The sequence below is a fragment of the Rousettus aegyptiacus genome, unplaced genomic scaffold, assembly GCF_014176215.1.
Source record: "Rousettus aegyptiacus isolate mRouAeg1 unplaced genomic scaffold, mRouAeg1.p scaffold_m13_p_11, whole genome shotgun sequence".
NCBI classification, from domain to species: Eukaryota; Metazoa; Chordata; class Mammalia; order Chiroptera; family Pteropodidae; genus Rousettus; species Rousettus aegyptiacus.
Window position 1 is genome coordinate 45,536,966 of NW_023416286.1, and position 16,962 is coordinate 45,553,927.

General features: G+C 39.2%; 1 protein-coding gene across 1 annotated transcript; it reads right to left on the bottom strand.

Annotated features, from left to right (window-relative positions):
• Window positions 1–1,805: 1,805 nt before the first annotated feature.
• CHRNA6 (cholinergic receptor nicotinic alpha 6 subunit) lies at window positions 1,806–16,596 on the bottom strand. Its single transcript, XM_016127364.2, has 8 exons — window positions 16,486–16,596; window positions 13,504–13,685; window positions 10,120–10,317; window positions 8,435–8,574; window positions 6,028–6,072; window positions 5,126–5,235; window positions 4,046–5,024; window positions 1,806–2,646 (listed from the first exon to the last, which is right to left on the bottom strand). The coding sequence occupies exons 3-8, from the start codon at window positions 10,196–10,198 to the stop codon at window positions 2,515–2,517; spliced, it is 1,485 nt and encodes a 494-aa protein (XP_015982850.1). The 5' UTR covers window positions 10,199–10,317; window positions 13,504–13,685; window positions 16,486–16,596; the 3' UTR covers window positions 1,806–2,514.
• Window positions 16,597–16,962: the final 366 nt, after the last annotated feature.

Here is a 16,962-nt window from a genome sequence, read left to right on the forward strand (position 1 = left end):
TTTGCTTTTTCCAGCCCTCTTAATCTACCACCAATGAACCCTCCTTATGTCCCCTCCTTTGATTCTAATGTATAAAATAAGCTGCAAAACTGCCATTCTCTGGAACATTTTCTTAATTGTTGAGATTTTGATTCTCGGTAATTGTCTTCAGTTTGGCTCAAATAAATTCATTAAAATTCTCTACAGATTTGGATGTTTCTTGTGTCGACAGGGGTTAACATCCAGAAAATACATAGAATTTTACAACTTAACAACAGTAACAAAAACAACCTAATTTTAAAAGGGCAAAGGACTTGAATGCATATTTCTCTAAAGAAGATAAAGAAATGGTCAATAAGCACATGAAAGGATGCTCATCACTAATCATTAGGGAAATGTAAATCAAAACCACAAGTTGATAGCTTACACCCATTAAGACAGCTACTATCAAAAACCAGAAAATAACAAGTGTTGGAGAGGATGTGAAGAAAATGGAGCCCTGTGGGTGGTACAGTCACTATGAAAAACAGTATGAAGGTTTCTCAAAAAATTTAAAATAGAATTAACACAAAATCCAATAATTCTGCCTCTGGGTATATATTCAAAATAATCGAAAGCAGTGATTCAGAGACATTTGTACACTCATATTCATAGCAGCGTTATTCACAGTAGCCAAAAGATGGAAGCAACCCAGCTTAAGTCTCCACCGATGAATGGATAAATTAAACATGGTACACGCACGTTTCATTAAGGCTAAATAAGGGAATATTTGTTAGCCTTAAAAGGCAAAGAAATTCTGACATTCTACAACACAGATGAACCTTGAAGATCTTATGCTAAGTGAAATAAGCCAGTTATAGAAAGAGAAATATTGTGTGATGCCACTTATACGAGATACCTAAAGTCGTCAAATTCAGAGACGAAGTAGAATGGTTGAGGGAGGAGGAATGAGGAGCTGTTATTTAATGTGTGCAGAGTTTTAGTTTCGTGATTGAAAGAATTCTGAAGATGGATGGCAGTGATGGTTGCCCAATGATGTGAATGTGTTTAATGCCACTGAACTGTCCACTTAAAAATGTTACGATGATAAATTTTATGCTATGTGTTTTTAACTACAATGAAACTTTTTGAAAAATTAAATGTCAATTTGGTTTAATAGTAAAAAAAACATCTAGCAAGTAACAAGCAACTCTCTGTAAAGATAGAAAGAACAAAATATAGGTACTTCAAATATGACTATGAGAGGGAGGAAAAATAACTTTAAAACAGAGTAATTCGAATTCAAGACCTCTGCCTGCTGTACCACATAGTGCTTTACGTTCCAGTATGAAATACACAGGGAAGAATTAACACGTGGTAATAGGTGTCGTGGTGTATCAACACAATGGAGATTATGCAAAAAAAATTATACTTCAAGACTGTAAAATCCCAGAGAAATGTTGCTAAGATGGTGTTTTGAGAAAACAGCAAAATACAAAATTGAAAGGTAAAATTGAAGTGTAAAGTTACGTGTGCATATAGAAAAGGCCTAGAAAGGAAAAGGCAAACATGAAATGAGTTCCTTTGTTAGGGCAGATTTTTTTTCCACTTTAAAATATATCTTTTAAATTGTTATAATAATCTTAATACGACAAGCAAGAAGATAAGTGGAGTGGAATAAAACAGAATTCCCAAGGTGCTCCCTCTCAGTAAAGGAATTGAATCAAAAGGTACAAGATCACAATCTCTCAGAGAAGAAATAATTTTATTTTCAGTCTCAGATACAATGAACAGATGGAAACTGCTAACGAGGAAAGACCACAAAGGTAGCTTCAGGTTGCCTCACCACGCCACATACCACACACACCACACCATGTTCTCCTAGATTGCTCTAGTTACATTCCCCACATGGTCCTGGAAAGCTTTGTGTTTATGACTTTTCCTAAAAAGCTACAAGTGCTTGCAGACAGAACCTATTTCTGTTACCTTCGAAATGCCTAGCACAGTGCTGGGTTACCAGTTGAGTTTCTTGCCAGATGAATGCTAACTACATTGAGCCTGCTGAGATTGTGCCAACGAATGTATCAGATAATGCACGAGTGTGAGCTACATCACAGAGACATGCATAAGAAATCAAGTCTATAAAGTTTACAAGGGTTGCAAATATCAGCAAGGTCTGTGTTCCAGAGTTTCATGTCACGATATTGACCAGCAGCATAAACTGGAGGGAGTACAGATTCCCTTTTAGTGTGGCTTGATGTTGGTTACATAGTTTGCTGTATTATGGATCATCGTGTCTCTGGAAGCTGAACGTATTCAGACAAGGGGAGCCTGTGGGTGCCGCCTGCTCTTGGCTCCAGTGTTATAGCACACCTCAAAGTACTCCTCTGTGCTACAAAGGACATTCGGCCTCCTAATTTGCAATAAAGTCCTCTTTTTCCATCTAGTCATCAGCTTCAGTAGATAGAAGACCTAGATTGGAAGTTTTAGATCCCTTTCCTTGCTTTGGAAACACAGAAAAAACATAGCATTTGTAAGTTTCAGAAGATAAAATCCTTAAGACTTTCCTGTGTTCCCCAGCAGCGGCTGTAGAAATAGCCCTGCAGTTCCAAACACACAGACAATTATAAATATCCAAAGAAACACTCTGTCTACCACCATGGCTACATATTTCCAGTCGTCTTCTACCTGAAAGGCAAACAAAACGTCAAAGCAATTTAAAAAATTAAAACCATAGGAAATATGTTCTGTTTCATACCTAAGCTTCTTACTTTTCAAAGATTTTCCTGGAAATCTTTAAAGCACATATGGTATTATTCTGGTTAACCCGTGTCTCCTATATAGCACACAGAAGAACTTTTGTTTCATTTGCAGAGGCCGGATGCATGAGTCCTGTTAGTGCTTCATGCAGCTGACTACAGAGCACACAGATCTCAATAAGCCAGCATTCTGTGGGTCACAAAGGACCTTTCCTAACTGCAAGAAGCACCCCCAAAAAATAGCTGCTCAGAAAGTGAACCTCTTATCACTTGCACCAATTTATACTGGACCCTGTGGCAAGTCAGGGAAATAGGTTTGAGGCGAGAAGTATGACATGAAGGAGGACCCCTTATTAGGAACAGGCAGCCTTTTAGACCTCAAGGTCATGCTGCTTATGGAGAGTTCATTTTGTTCTCACGTGCTTCTAGTTCCTGACCTACAACCTTTTGCCGAAGTCTCTCTGGTTGTGTCTTGAGAGTCCCACCTGGTGGTGATTAATCGACAGCAACTCTCCTGCAGATTTTATGAATGTGTCACCATAAAGGTGGGTTCTGGGCTCACTTGTCTTGTAATGCATCCCTTACCCCATGTTTGTGACATGCGGTCATAGTATCTTTCCCTGCACCAACAGAGCAGATGTTAGGTCTCAGTAAACTTTTGCTAGGAGATACAGATCTGGCAGCTGCAGTGTGGGGTCAAACCAGACACCTGTCATGAGCTTTCAGATGCCCTCATCTAGTTACCCTTATGGTATGGAAAACTAGTGTAATTTTCTTAAGCTCTCTTTTTTAGAGGATGGGTGGAGGTCCATGCTGCTATAGTTAGACTCTGGGTGGCAGGAGTAGAATATGTTGATATATCCCTGAGGCTAAATCAGCACCTAAGTCCCTCTTCAGTAGAGTAAGTGGGACTGGAGTTGCAGGAGGACTCGCTCCCGCCCTCCTCCCACGGCTCTCAGACCCCAAGCTGCAGTGCAATCATTTCTCCTTCTTCTATGGGGGCAGCTTTTCCCTCTTCACCCTTTTGTTTGCCATTGTTTCTTGTGCAGGAGATCTTGGTTTCATTAACCAAGGTCTCCCTAAATGTTTACATTAACCACATTTCACTTGAGATAACATTTCTGGAGGCGGAGATTTGCCCTGGGGCTACAAGTTATCTCACCCAATCCCAGGTCAGCCCACCCGGAACTGCACAATAACAGAACTGGATTTTAAAGTAATGCTGCCTGACCCTCTTGTAAACAGAACTTACACTGGAGATATGACCATGTCTACAAAAAACCTGTAGGCCTGTTGCAGGTGGACAGGCTAAGGGGACATGCATTTACCTCCTTTGTTTCATTTTGGTTCTTCATGTTTTCGGCTATGAATTGAACACTATTAATCACATCTTCGACTTCAGGCGAATGCTCTGAATTTTCTGTCATCCATTGTAAAGGCTGATGACTTAATCTCCTCTTGCTGGTGGCAAGCTGATGTGATTTATGACAGGGGCAGCATTCTTTAAGAAGTTCAGGCTCTCTGCGATTATCAAACTTGACTTTGGCAAGCCTACTGGAAGTGCCTTTGGGGTTTTTATCAGAACTTGTCTTCCTTGTCTTGTCCAGAGGCCTCCTCATCATTAGGATGTTGGGTAACAGCTGGAGGAAAACCATCTTCACCCACTTGGGCATGGTGTGTGTTGTTGGTGTACGATAGTGTATGTTTAACACAAACACAGTCACCGCGATAGACAGGGTGACAAAGATCATGGTAAACAGTAGGTACTCACCCACCAAGGGGATCACGAGTGACGTGGATGGGATGGTTTCTGTGATTACCAGCAAAAACACAGTCAGAGAAAGCAGAACTGAAATGCAAAGTGTCACTTTTTCGCCACAGTCGGAAGGAAGGTAAAAGACCAACACAGTTAGAAATGAAATAAAGAGACAAGGAATGATCAGATTAATGGTGTAAAACATGGGCAACCTTCTAATGTAAAAAGAATAGGTTATATCTGTGTATATCTCTTCGCAACAGTTGTATTTTATGTCGTGTTTATAGCCAGAAGCATCAACAATTTCCCACTCACTGTTTTCCCAAAAATCATTCATATCTACTTTAGATCCAATGATTAAAAGATCAATTTCGGCTTTGTCATATGTCCAGGAACCAAATTTTAGGGAACAATTTTGATGATCGAAAGGGAAAAAAGTGATATCCATGGGGCAGGAACTCTTAAAAATAGCTGGTGGACTCCAGGTTATCATGCCATTGTATTTAAGAAGAGCTTTTGTCTTGCCTTCCACTTGGAAGTCACCAACAGCGCTGCAACATAAACCAGACACCATTAGTATCATCCCGTTGCTATGGGTCAGCATTACCAAAGGCAACTTTGGAAAGAGACTAGTGCTGTCAAGCACCCATACTTGTTATAGAGAACAATGTCCGGCTTCCAGATCTTATCTGCAGGAACACGAAGTGTCTCAATGCCATCATATTCCACTGGGTCCCAACGCAATTTATAATCATTCCAGATCTAAAAGAAATAGGAGTGTGTTTTTAAAAAATTTCTTAATAATTTTCTTCCAATGTTAACTCTATATTTGTCCAGCAGTTTTTTCAAAAAATTAAATTCCTACTTGAGCAGTTCATTGGTTTGTATCAAAAGTTGAAAGACTAAATCCACAGAGAATAGGGATCTAGGAAGCTGAGCTGGTTTTGGAAAATATAAATTATCTAATGGATAGTACATATAATTATCTATTATTAATTAACTGGCCAAGGTTATAGGCTCAACTTTCATGTTCCATGGAAGTTCACCTTGGAGTAGCAACTCATTTCTGATATTAAAAAGATAATTCAAGTGTATGATGATGAGTTTGTTACAAAATCTGTGTAAAAGATTAAGACAAGAAGAAAGTAAAAGATGGTATAACATTAAACCAGCCGGTGGGATTCTAACCCACATGCTCTTGTGCTCACTACTGACTTCTCTAGGCCTGGTGCAGCAGGATCAAAGACTGGGCAAGCATCCGGCTCTGGAGCTCAAGTTACAGATAAAAATAGAAGACTTGAGAGCAGACACCGGAAAGGACAATCTCTATGTCCTGGAGAACTTTGTCACTAGGTTTCTGCATCTGCAGAGTTTATATCAAGCCAGCTATTACTAAAGCTGAACTTTAAGCTTTGGAGATAGGCAGTATTTAAGCTTTAGCATAAGATGGGGATGGAAAGGGGGAATGCTAGCTGATTTTATCCACTAGGCGTCATTGGGCTGACACACAAATAACACAGTTCCAAAAGAAGGACACGTGTTATAGACACATACATGACGTAGCCATAAATTGGTTTCCATGATCTGGTTTACTTCATCCTGTGAAGAAGAAACAATATTATTAGCCTCAAATATACATGCTAATGGAGGTGAATTTTGGAACAAAGATTACAACTAAAAAGAGCCAAATCTGAGTTATTCATGCTGATGGAGGACAACAAAAAGACCGAAGAGGCAGCTTATAAAAAGCCACCAGATATGCAATATTTCCAAATCTGGCCTTAACCCTGGTGACTTTAAAAGGAAGTGTGGCTTAAAGACTGACTTTCAAACCTGATTTAAGTCTCACCACTTCTGTGAGGTCTTTCTGATCACCAAACCCCATAAAGTTTTCTGATTCCACGAAAGGAAAGAAGGAAGAGATGAGAGTGGTAAGAAGGGAGGAGAAATACCGCAGATGGAGGTAGGTATCTGAACCTGGGTTCATTGTTTTTACTGTTCCATTCCCCACTCCCTGAAAACCTCTCTTCCTCGATAGTGCCTCAGCACTCTCTAGGCTCTGAGTCCCAAGCCCAGTTGCGCTTCGAAATGTCAGCCTCCGCTTATCATGGAGTTTTCCGGCTGGAACCTGCCACTGCTCCAGAGAACATCCTCCACTCCCACCCAAGCCATTGCTGATTGCTTTAATCGTTCATTACACATTTATTGAGTACCTACTAGGTGCTCTATGAACACTGGGACTACAGCAGTAAATAAGATAGAAAAACTTCTTACCTTTATGTGTCTCAGCTGTTAGTTGGGGGAGGGATCAATAATAGACATATAATGTGAGACACTGATAAGTCCTATGATGAAAAACGAAGAGGGATGGAGTGGGGGATGTGTGTGTTGCAGACATGTGTACACGCATCTGTTTTAGAAAAACGAACTAAGAAGGCTTCTCTGAGGAAGAAGTTTAAGCAGATACCGAAAGACCTGAAGACAACCATAGGGTTGTCTAGAAGAAAAGCATTTCAGGTCAATGTTCCAAATATAACGTGCCCATCAGCAGCTACCAATGCTCAGTGGGAAAGCGACTGAGGACGCATCCGGAGCCTTCAAGAGCCTTACGACACAATCTCTTGAGATTTATCGATTGTTACCTAGTGGGTTCCCTAAACTTACCAACCTTGATTCCCAAGACACATGGGCAGTGTCCAGAGTAAACGAGCTCAGCAGTAGCTGGAGGACCTCAGCCTGCTCTGGCTCACTGAGCTGCTCTGAGGTTCTCCACTCCCCGCTGAAAACTCTAACTGGAGACCTTGCTAAACTTCCTTTCTCAAATGGGTGTGTGTCAAGTCATGGTAAGCCTCAGGGTTTGAAAAGATCAACAAAAGTAGTCCTTTTTTTTTTTTTTTTCCCAATCAGTATATACATATTTTCAACCTAGGCCAGAAGCTAGAGAACCAGGCCAGAGTCAGCCTAGTCCACTGGGAAGCATAGACTGCAGAAATACGGTGAGCTCTGACTTCACATCTATAATTAAGGTCTTTCCCCAAGTACACCTAGAGAGTCACACTGTTTCACCCGGGGCAAAGTCTAGGAGAAAGAGGGCTTCTTTCTTATCCATGCACTGGGTCTGATATGATGAAAGGGGTTCTTCTTTCTATGCACTGTTGTCCCAAAAACTCTCCCTAACACCCCTCTCTGGAGATGTTTCAAACTTCCCTTACTTCCTGAGCCTCCCTTTATTCCTGGAATTTGGTCCAAACCCTGAGCCTTGGCCCAGCCTTATCCTCCTCCCAAGCCTTAAAGCCTAGAGCCCTACTCTCCATTAGAGCACCAAGACCCCACCGCCTCCTTTCTCAGCAACTAGGGCATGAAGAGCATTCAAAAGGACTCTAGTCCTATTTGTCCTTGAACATAGTAGCAATAAATTAAAATAATTTTCTTTCTTCCATAACATAGAAGTCTTAAAGCAATTCTTTTTCTATGCTGTAGAAAAAGCATGAGCTTAGCAGTTAAACCCGGCTGATTCAAATCGCAGTTTCACCATTTTGTAATTGTATGACCTTGGGAAAAGGTGCTTAACTGAACTTCTGGCTCTTTAGCTATAAAATGCAGCTGATGGCCACAAGTGTAGACATGGTAGCTGGTGCATAATAGGTGCACAGTGAAGTTAGCTCTCTTTCTAACCTCTCTTCAACATCTCCTTCACCTCTTTGTTTCATAAATTGGTTCTAAAAGCACTTCCCGAAACACCCTGCATTAATGTGACTAATTACAGCATCCACGAGGAAAGTGTCTCCCTCCCAACCAGACAGCTTCGAAGGGCCTGTGGCCATGTAGATTTTTGTTTGTTCACATTTTTTTGATTTCCGTATTTACCACATGCAATAAGTGGGACAATGTTCGAGAACTGCTCTGACCCCCTCAGACTTAGGGCTTCTTGAGGTACATGTGGTGAACTTGAGGCACTTACCACATTGGCAAGCTGTGTGATGGCCACTTCAAAATGCACTGTGACAGGATCAGAAACATTTTCTACAGGCCTGATGAATTGGTTATAATGAGAAAACAGTTTGTGAAAGAGTCTCTCCTCAGACGCACAGGCTGCACAGGCTGCATGGCCGAACACAGGGGAGAATTAGAGAAGCAGAGAGGGTGCTGGCAGGTGGGGAGATTCCGGCAGCTTCCATCACAGAACAAGGGCAATGGGCATCCAAGATAAAAATAATAATGCCTATGTCTCAGGACTAGTGTGATATCATCAAATAAAACACTGTTGGTAAGAGCACTCACAAGCTTACTGATCCAGGAATGAAGGAAGAGTCCTGCCTTTTCTTGTCAAAATACCCATTAAACTGACATCTGTCTACAACTAGTAGGGTGTTTAGATGAGGAACCTTCACCCAGCAATTTGAAATAACTAGTAATTTCATTAAGGTCCTAATAAGCCATAGCCCTTTTTAAAATCAACTTTGAAATTCACTTACATTGGATTTGTGAGAGTGCAAGGTTTTCAAGGCTAATTTACTTAAAATAATTTTTAAATAATTTAAAATTGGTTCTAAAATAATAGCATTTTTAGTCATTAAATTTCAGACAATAGTTTAATGCATATCTCTTTGTATTAGTCTAAGAATGCATTAAAAGTAGGTTACTTGCCTTCTATTTGACATAATTAATTTCATTAATCCCTCTCTCTATATTTTCCCATAAAGAATTCAAATTTGACACCTGAAATAGTATTCTACAAATTTTCCAAAAGAATTTAGACCCTGAACAAAAAAAGTTAAAGGGATTGAATAACTCATTAGGCAAAAATGAACAAAAGGATAGGTGTTATATTACTAAAGAGAAAGAGTTGTTTGACAAATGCATTTGAAAACTCTAAAACATTAAGATTTCAGCAGGAAAGAACAATTTAAAACGTAAAATAGCATTCTTGCCATCATAATTAATAATGATATAAATATTTCTAAATAAAACAGACTATAAAGAAATCCTCCCCATTACCCATTTCCCCCTCTTTGAGACATTGCTTTTCCTTTGAGACATTTTAGATAAACTCTCCATGAATCTTGAGAACAAGTCTCCTGCAAAGCCAACGGCACATGGAAACGTGGTTTTGTTCAGGCAGAGCAGCCGTTGTCTGTTTCTAAGTCTTAACTTTTAAAATGAACACTCTTACTCTTAGGACATATTTCAGCATAGCAATATGACATGTTTCTCAAAACAAAGATGATTACCTAAAAAATAAAAGGATTCGTGGACTGAGTAATAGTATCAGCTAACAAATAAATCATAGTTTTGAAAAAACATTAAATACAAATATAAAAATAGACGTTGAATACATGCAAAGCAGAGAAGAATAGAAAACTGCATCGTCATTATTATTACCATATTTTAATTGGGAAAATAAAATAAAATATGATTTACAATATTTTATTGTCCTCCCCACCTCACCTCAATCCCATTTTACATGTTAAACCTAATCAATAAAAAACAGATTAACAGTTGTAACAATAGGAATTCCTGTGCAGATACTCTACCTATTTACTCATAGACTATTTCATCTCTCTGCTCAATAAGCACAACTAGAAAAGAAGACTAAATACATGTAACTAAAAAGGGAATATGAGATAAAGCAGAAATAAAACCTACCTTTAAAGAAAGATAGGAGTATACACAAGCAGAGACACAAATCAAAGTGAAGGCATCCCTGACCCTTGCTGGTCAGCATGATTAAAATACTTTGATTTCTTTTTCTAGTCAAAGGATTGTGGAAAACAAAGAGCTATGAGCCAGCCACACGCATCAGACCTTTAAATCATCAGAGTCCCACTGCAATCCATGTGTCTTCTGTGAAATGAAAACATTCACAAACATAACACGACTGTTCCCAATATCAGAGACCGAGGCCAACAAAAAGGGCAGATGAAAAGGACTCAATCTGATGTCAGATGAGTCATCACATTTCCTGTCATCCTGGATCTCTTTTCATGCAAGAACAGTGAAGAAAAGCAGTGAGGGAAAGCTAGGCAGACAGGACTGAGGAAGGAAGAAAACATTGCTGTGGCTTAGTAGATCTTTCAGTAGCACAGTCTCGACCATAATCCTTAAGGTAATAAACACACATTTACTGAGCTGCAACTATAGGTAAAGCGTATGCAAGGTCCCAAATAGTATATTCCAATTGAGTTCCCTAGTTAATCAAAGACTAACCTTGTTATTACAAAACTTTGTAAATATGAGTTCCCATTCCTGACTTTATAACTGTAGCTTAGAGAGGAAAGAATTTGGTTTTGTCTGACTCCAGATCTTCTAGTGCCTTGACTTTCTGAGTTCAGTGATCACATCCAGGACTAGAGATTAGATGTCTGAAAATGAGAGGAATGATACTGAATACAGGATGCCACCAGACAGTTCTGTGTTTATTTAAATATCCTTGTCATCCATTGTATATATAATTGAATATTATTCAGCCATGAGAATAAAGGAAATCCTGCCATTTGCAATACCATGGATGAACCTGGAGGACATTTTGCTAAGTGAAATAAGCCAGACAGAGAAAGACAAATACTGCATGGTATTCCTTAGATTTGGAATCTAAAAAAGTTGAATTCATAGAAGCAGACAGTAGTTGCTCAAAGCTGGGGGGTAAGAGTAATGGGGAGATGTTGGTCAAAGAGTAAGAACTTTCAGTTATAAGAATACTTGTCCGTATATGAACAAGTAAATCAGTCTCTTTTGAATTTAATATGGCATTTCACACTCTCACAGAAGTAATGATAAACTATTTTATAGATGTTTTTATTTCGTAAAAAATATGTGCATCGTTTATTATCACTTGTACATCTCAGCTTAATCCTCAGGGGATAAGAAACAATCCATAGAACAGTTTTTATACAGGGACATTCTCTGTCCTATGCAATGTTTCCAGTTAATTTGTTTAGTCCTGAGCCATTCTGCTAAATTTTGGACGATGTATTAATCCTGACTTACCATTTTGGGCTTTATATTTAAATATAGAAATTTCAAGGGGAAATGGTGGTATATGTTTATTGTTATTGCTTTTTATAACTTTGAAGTAATATTTATAAACTATGAGAATCTGTGCTAAAACTATTAGCCATTTGTTGTAAATGCCAATAAAATATATGCCGCGGGCAAGAATATAAAAAAAAAAAAAGATGAATAAGTTCTGGTGAACTAATGTATAGCATGGTGACTATAATTATACTTGAAATTTGCTGAGAAATTAGATCTTAACTGTTCTCACTACACACACACACAAATGGCAATTAAGTGTGATAATCACTTCATAATGTATACATATATCAGCACGTTGTACACCTTAAGTATATAAAATTTCTATTTGTCAATTATACCTTAATAAAGCTATGTGGATAAAAGAGAAGTTAGACCCGAAGATTATACTTCAGGCCCTTTCCATCCAAACATTCTATGATGTAATCACAAGGATAGCGTACCTTGTAACTGTGCAGAGTTCGGGCTAATGACATCCCTCAAAATTGTTAGCCTCATATTTCATGAGGGAACAAAATAGGAAACAACATTTATTTAGTACCAAGTTTAGACAAAGCACTGGGCTGGGTGCTTCAGAAACGTCATCTTAAGATACTACATCAGTTATCCTCTTAGCAGATGCGCTTCTGTTTTTGGCTGAAGTGTCCTGTGAAGTTTAGATAGAACCTAACATGATAAAGTCTGGGCAACACCTTACCATGATAGATAAAATGTCGCCTCACACCCCCAAATGGGGCAATGCCTGCGAGTTCTTAGGGTAAACCCTTAAAAAGTTGACTGCTTTTCAAGACACCAACACCACCCTCAACCGTTTCTATTGCTCGGGTTTTCAATGCTTTGTTCTTCATACTTTCTAATAGATACACACTGCCATCTTTCAAGAAAACTAGTGTTTCATGTCTTCTGTTTTATCCAATAATCCTTCTCTATGGCCATCACCTGTCAGTTTAAAGAACTACTCAAGAGGAACGATTCTCTGAAAAGTGCTCAAAATCGGCCCTGCTTTTTTCCAGGAACATGCTAAATCTATCCCAGGGTGCCAAGGTACAGAGCAGGAGGGGAGAGTGACTTATGAAAGGAGGCCACAGAGGAGCCTCGCCAGAGATGAAGAACCAAGGAAAGAATATGTACTTTGGAGTCAGAAAGACCTAGATTTGGATTCAGGCCCTGATACTCCCTTAGAGGACACTGGGCAAGTTACTTCAGCTCCCTCAGCCCTGTCTACATGGGAAAAATATGATTAAATTCAGTAACATAAATCATTTAATCTCTCTCTATCCAATTTCATTTTTCATGAAATTTTCACTTAGCCTCTTACCACTACAAATGGGTAACACAATGAAGTAATTCTCAAGGCCTGAAAGATATATTTTAAATACTTGTAAATACATTCTCCCATTCAAAGAAAATATTTAAACTATCCTATCATCATTCGAGTTTTATAATTGAATTATTGGTTTATATTTTGCTTCAAACGCTTTTTGGAAATTGCAGAGACAGACATTAAAACCAAACATACAAAGAAAAATAAGCACATTTTCAAAAAATCAAAAGACTTTTTTAAATTCTCGAAAAAAAATGAATTAAGACATTTGTTTTTTCCTGACGTTGCTGGATACTACTGTTCCATGTTCATATTCTAGCAATTAGTTTTTGTTTAGCTGTATTGTTATATCAGCCGAAATTTAGAGTGCTGCTTATGGTTTATGGAGGTGGAAAGGTTGAAGGGAGGTGAGAGGTTAATTAATACAGGAAGAGTTTCGGTTTCTCCCTCCCCTCCTTTACCCCATCCCTTTCCTCCCTCATTCCTCTTAGCCAATAACAAAGGAAAAGGCAGCAGCAGTGGATCTTAACTTTTCTCAGGGTCATAAATCAGACGCAAACTATGGATCTAATGCTTCTCCCCCATACTCATATGCATATCAAACAAAACTTGACCTAAAATTCCTGGGTGTTCCCAGACCCATGGAGGATAACCCTGGTGGAAGGTGACCATACCTGATTTCATAGTTTTCCCAGTGTTTTTTTCCCAGTCATTCCGTGTCGTCCCTTTTTGAATGTATTTAAAAGGCCGTATTCTAAAGACCTAATGTGTCAGGAATTTGATAGGTTTCAGAGAATAAATGTTGGGTTCCTCTTTTGTTTTTATCCATAGAAGCTAATTTCAATTTGGAGGTTTTCTAAGGAAAAGAAAAGTGATACTGTTCAACCTGAAACTTTTATCATTAATATTATTTCAAGATTCTCCCCACCATAGTTGCTCAATTAAATACATTATGCTTTAAAAATAAGGGAGACTATTTGGTATGGTTACATAAAATGGTTTTTATTTGAAGTTTGAGGAGTTTTTGGCACAGAAACTGCATGAATGAACATTTTGTTGACCTTTCTTCAACTGTCAGTTCTCTTTAAACTCAAAGACTCTTCACTTGTCCCTAAAGAAATGTAGATGTAATAACTCTTTAAACATGTATTATTTATAAATCCACTGCAGCGAAAACATCATCAATAATTTAATAATCCCATATGCTCAGTTTGTTTTTTTTTTAAAAGAAAACTCACTGCCATTAAAATGCTCACATGTTCAATATCCCTAGTCGGTAGTATTGCACATCCAACCTACTTGACATTTCCTGTGAAGGGAAAATAAAACAGCAGTAGGATAAGTATTCAAATTAAATGTTAATTTTGAGCCACAAAGAAACATTTAATCAATAGCTCATAGGAGAGGCTAAAATTAACCCTACAATGCCCACTTTTTGTTCACCCAAATTTTAAGAAAAAGGGAAAGTCTTAGACCCTGGAGTGGGATAAAATAGTGAAAGAAAGTCAAAAGTGTGTTGAAATGTTATGACATTGCATAATAATTATAGCTATCTCTCACTACTTCCTATGTGCCATTAATGAGGATAAGCCCATTATATACTCTCTTTTAATTGTCACCATAACCCTATGAAGTGATATTCAGTTTTGTAAGTGAGGGCATTGACCCTCAGGTAGGTTGAATAACTTGCTTAAAAATTTATATCTATTATAGCTATTAAATGGTTGGGTTAGGATTCCATTCTAGGTCTGTCTGAATCTGAAGTTGATGCTTCAACCTTAAAGCTATACTCAAGTGTTTTTAGATCCATGAATGCTTTATATTAAGTTCAATCTATTTTTAGAGGGTTATTATTGAATGGGCCATGATTAACACTGAATTTGTTAACATTCACCATGGATCCCTTACATGAGCTGTGGAAGCAAAGACTAATTTGAAAAGGTAGCCCAAATGGACATAATGCCAGACAGAAGTGAAAGCCCACTTAAGGACAGGCTGACATCAGGCATTCTCCCACCTTTGAGAGAGCTACAGCTGCATCCATGTCTTTGCGGGTGCTGGTTTTGGCTGTGCCATGAATATCACTAGGCTAAGTACAGCGAAGGGCATGGTGGGCCATGCTCTTCCCACCAGAACAATTCCTGCACAGACCTTTGGGAATACTGTAACTTCCCTCCAGTCTTTTCACTTCACTAAATGGGCAGCAATTATCGCTAGGTCTATCAATGTCGAAGAGAATGTGCTTATATCATAAATCCCTCAAGAAAAAAGAATCAATTCAAGGTTACCATTGTCCTAGAACCCAGTGGTTACTGTAATAAAATTTATTCCACTACAGTAGACACAGCAGTATGAGAATAACAATACTAGTCTTTATTAGTTTTCTAGGCTGCCATAACAAAATATCACAAACTTAGTGGCTTAAAACAACAGAAATTTAAACTTTCACTGTTCTAGAGGCCAGAAATCCAAAATCAAGGTGTCAGCAGAGCCATATTCCTTCTGAAGGCTCTAAGGGAGAATCTTTCCTTGCCTTTCCCAGCTTCTGGTGGCTCTAGGCACTCTTTGCCTGTGACAGCATCATGCAATCTCTGCCTCTGTCATTCATTAATTAGCCTTCTGCCCGTGCCTGGTCTTCTTTGTTTCATGACAAGAAAGCCGGTCACTTAATTTGGGTCCTACTGGATAATCCAGGATGAACTTATCTCAGGACCCCTAACTTAATTACCTCTTTAGAAACCCTTTCCCAAAGAAGAAAACATTTACTGCCATGGGGAGCTGGAACACTGACATATCCTTTTCAGAGCCACTTTCCGACCCACTCCGGTATCTCACAGGATTGTGGTGAGGATTTAATTAACAAATGTATATAACAGCTGCTATGAAAGTACTATAGGGACAATGCACATTGACATCCTCCTTCCAGACAGCAGCATGTCCATGTGTGCTACAGACTCCGGCAACTAGTGGGGAGGCCCAGGAAGTATGACTGCTTTTACATACAATGATACAGATTTCTTGTTCTTTCAAAGAAGAGAACCTGAAAAGTCATTTCCATGATTGTCCCTGATCAGTAGCTCTCAAATTTCAGTGTACATAAAAATCATGGGTGGGAAACAGCCTTAAAATCTCAGATTCCAGGCTCTGTCCTAAGAAATTCTGATTCAGTAGGTCTGGGGCGAGACCTGGAAAACTGCATTTAAAAAAAATTCCCAAGGTGATCCTGACACGGGCGCCGGCATGATGTATCTGAGCAGCTCCTCCAGAGGGCAGCAGGCTCTCCATCTACAGTGCGCTTCTGTGATATTATACAGTTAGACATTTCTGGGACGTACGTGTCCCCACCAATTTGTATGTCACAAAATAAAAAATGCTAGAGAAATTCTGAAGTTGCTAGGCAGGCACTGTGTTTGAGGTGAAAAATCAAACTCAACACTGGTAGGTACGAAGTCCTACTATGTTCTGGACACAATAATCGATGCTGAAAAATAGTTGTGGAAAAACACAACTATGTGCCCCAGGAACATTTGTAAAAATTACCTCCTGACTCAAAAAAGTCTCAACAAATAACAAAAGAACTTATACCATGTAGAATATTCTCAGTCCACAAAAAAGCAACATTAAAAATCGACTCCAAGATAATGCCCCAAACTTACCTTTCTTGCCAGCCTTAAATGTTACCTTAGCATTATATTTTTCAGGAGGCAGGAAAATAAAGCTAATGGTGGATACAACGCATATGGCTCAGGTTTCACCAGTCCAAATATCACTGAGATCTAATTAATCATAATGTCCCGATCATAGCAGTTGTAACCCCCTCCGGCCATGCTGAATGCAGCCCCCACCCAAAGCTGTCCTGTTATTCAGGCTGTTAATTCCCCTGTGGGAGCATGACTTCCCCAGGCTTCCACAGCTGCTTTCCAGAGCACGGCTGTCTTCCGATGCCAAAGCTGCCCTAAGGTCAAAGGGAGAGAGAGAGGGATGAGGAACGCTGCAAGCAGGAGGATCTGGGCGGGTAGGGTGCCAGAAAATCCCTCCCCGCTGCCGCTGCAACGTGCTGAAGCGGGGCTGCTGGTGCCCAAAGCCTGACTCGGACTTTCGCAAACCTGCCAGAAGGGGCGCCAGCGAGGCTC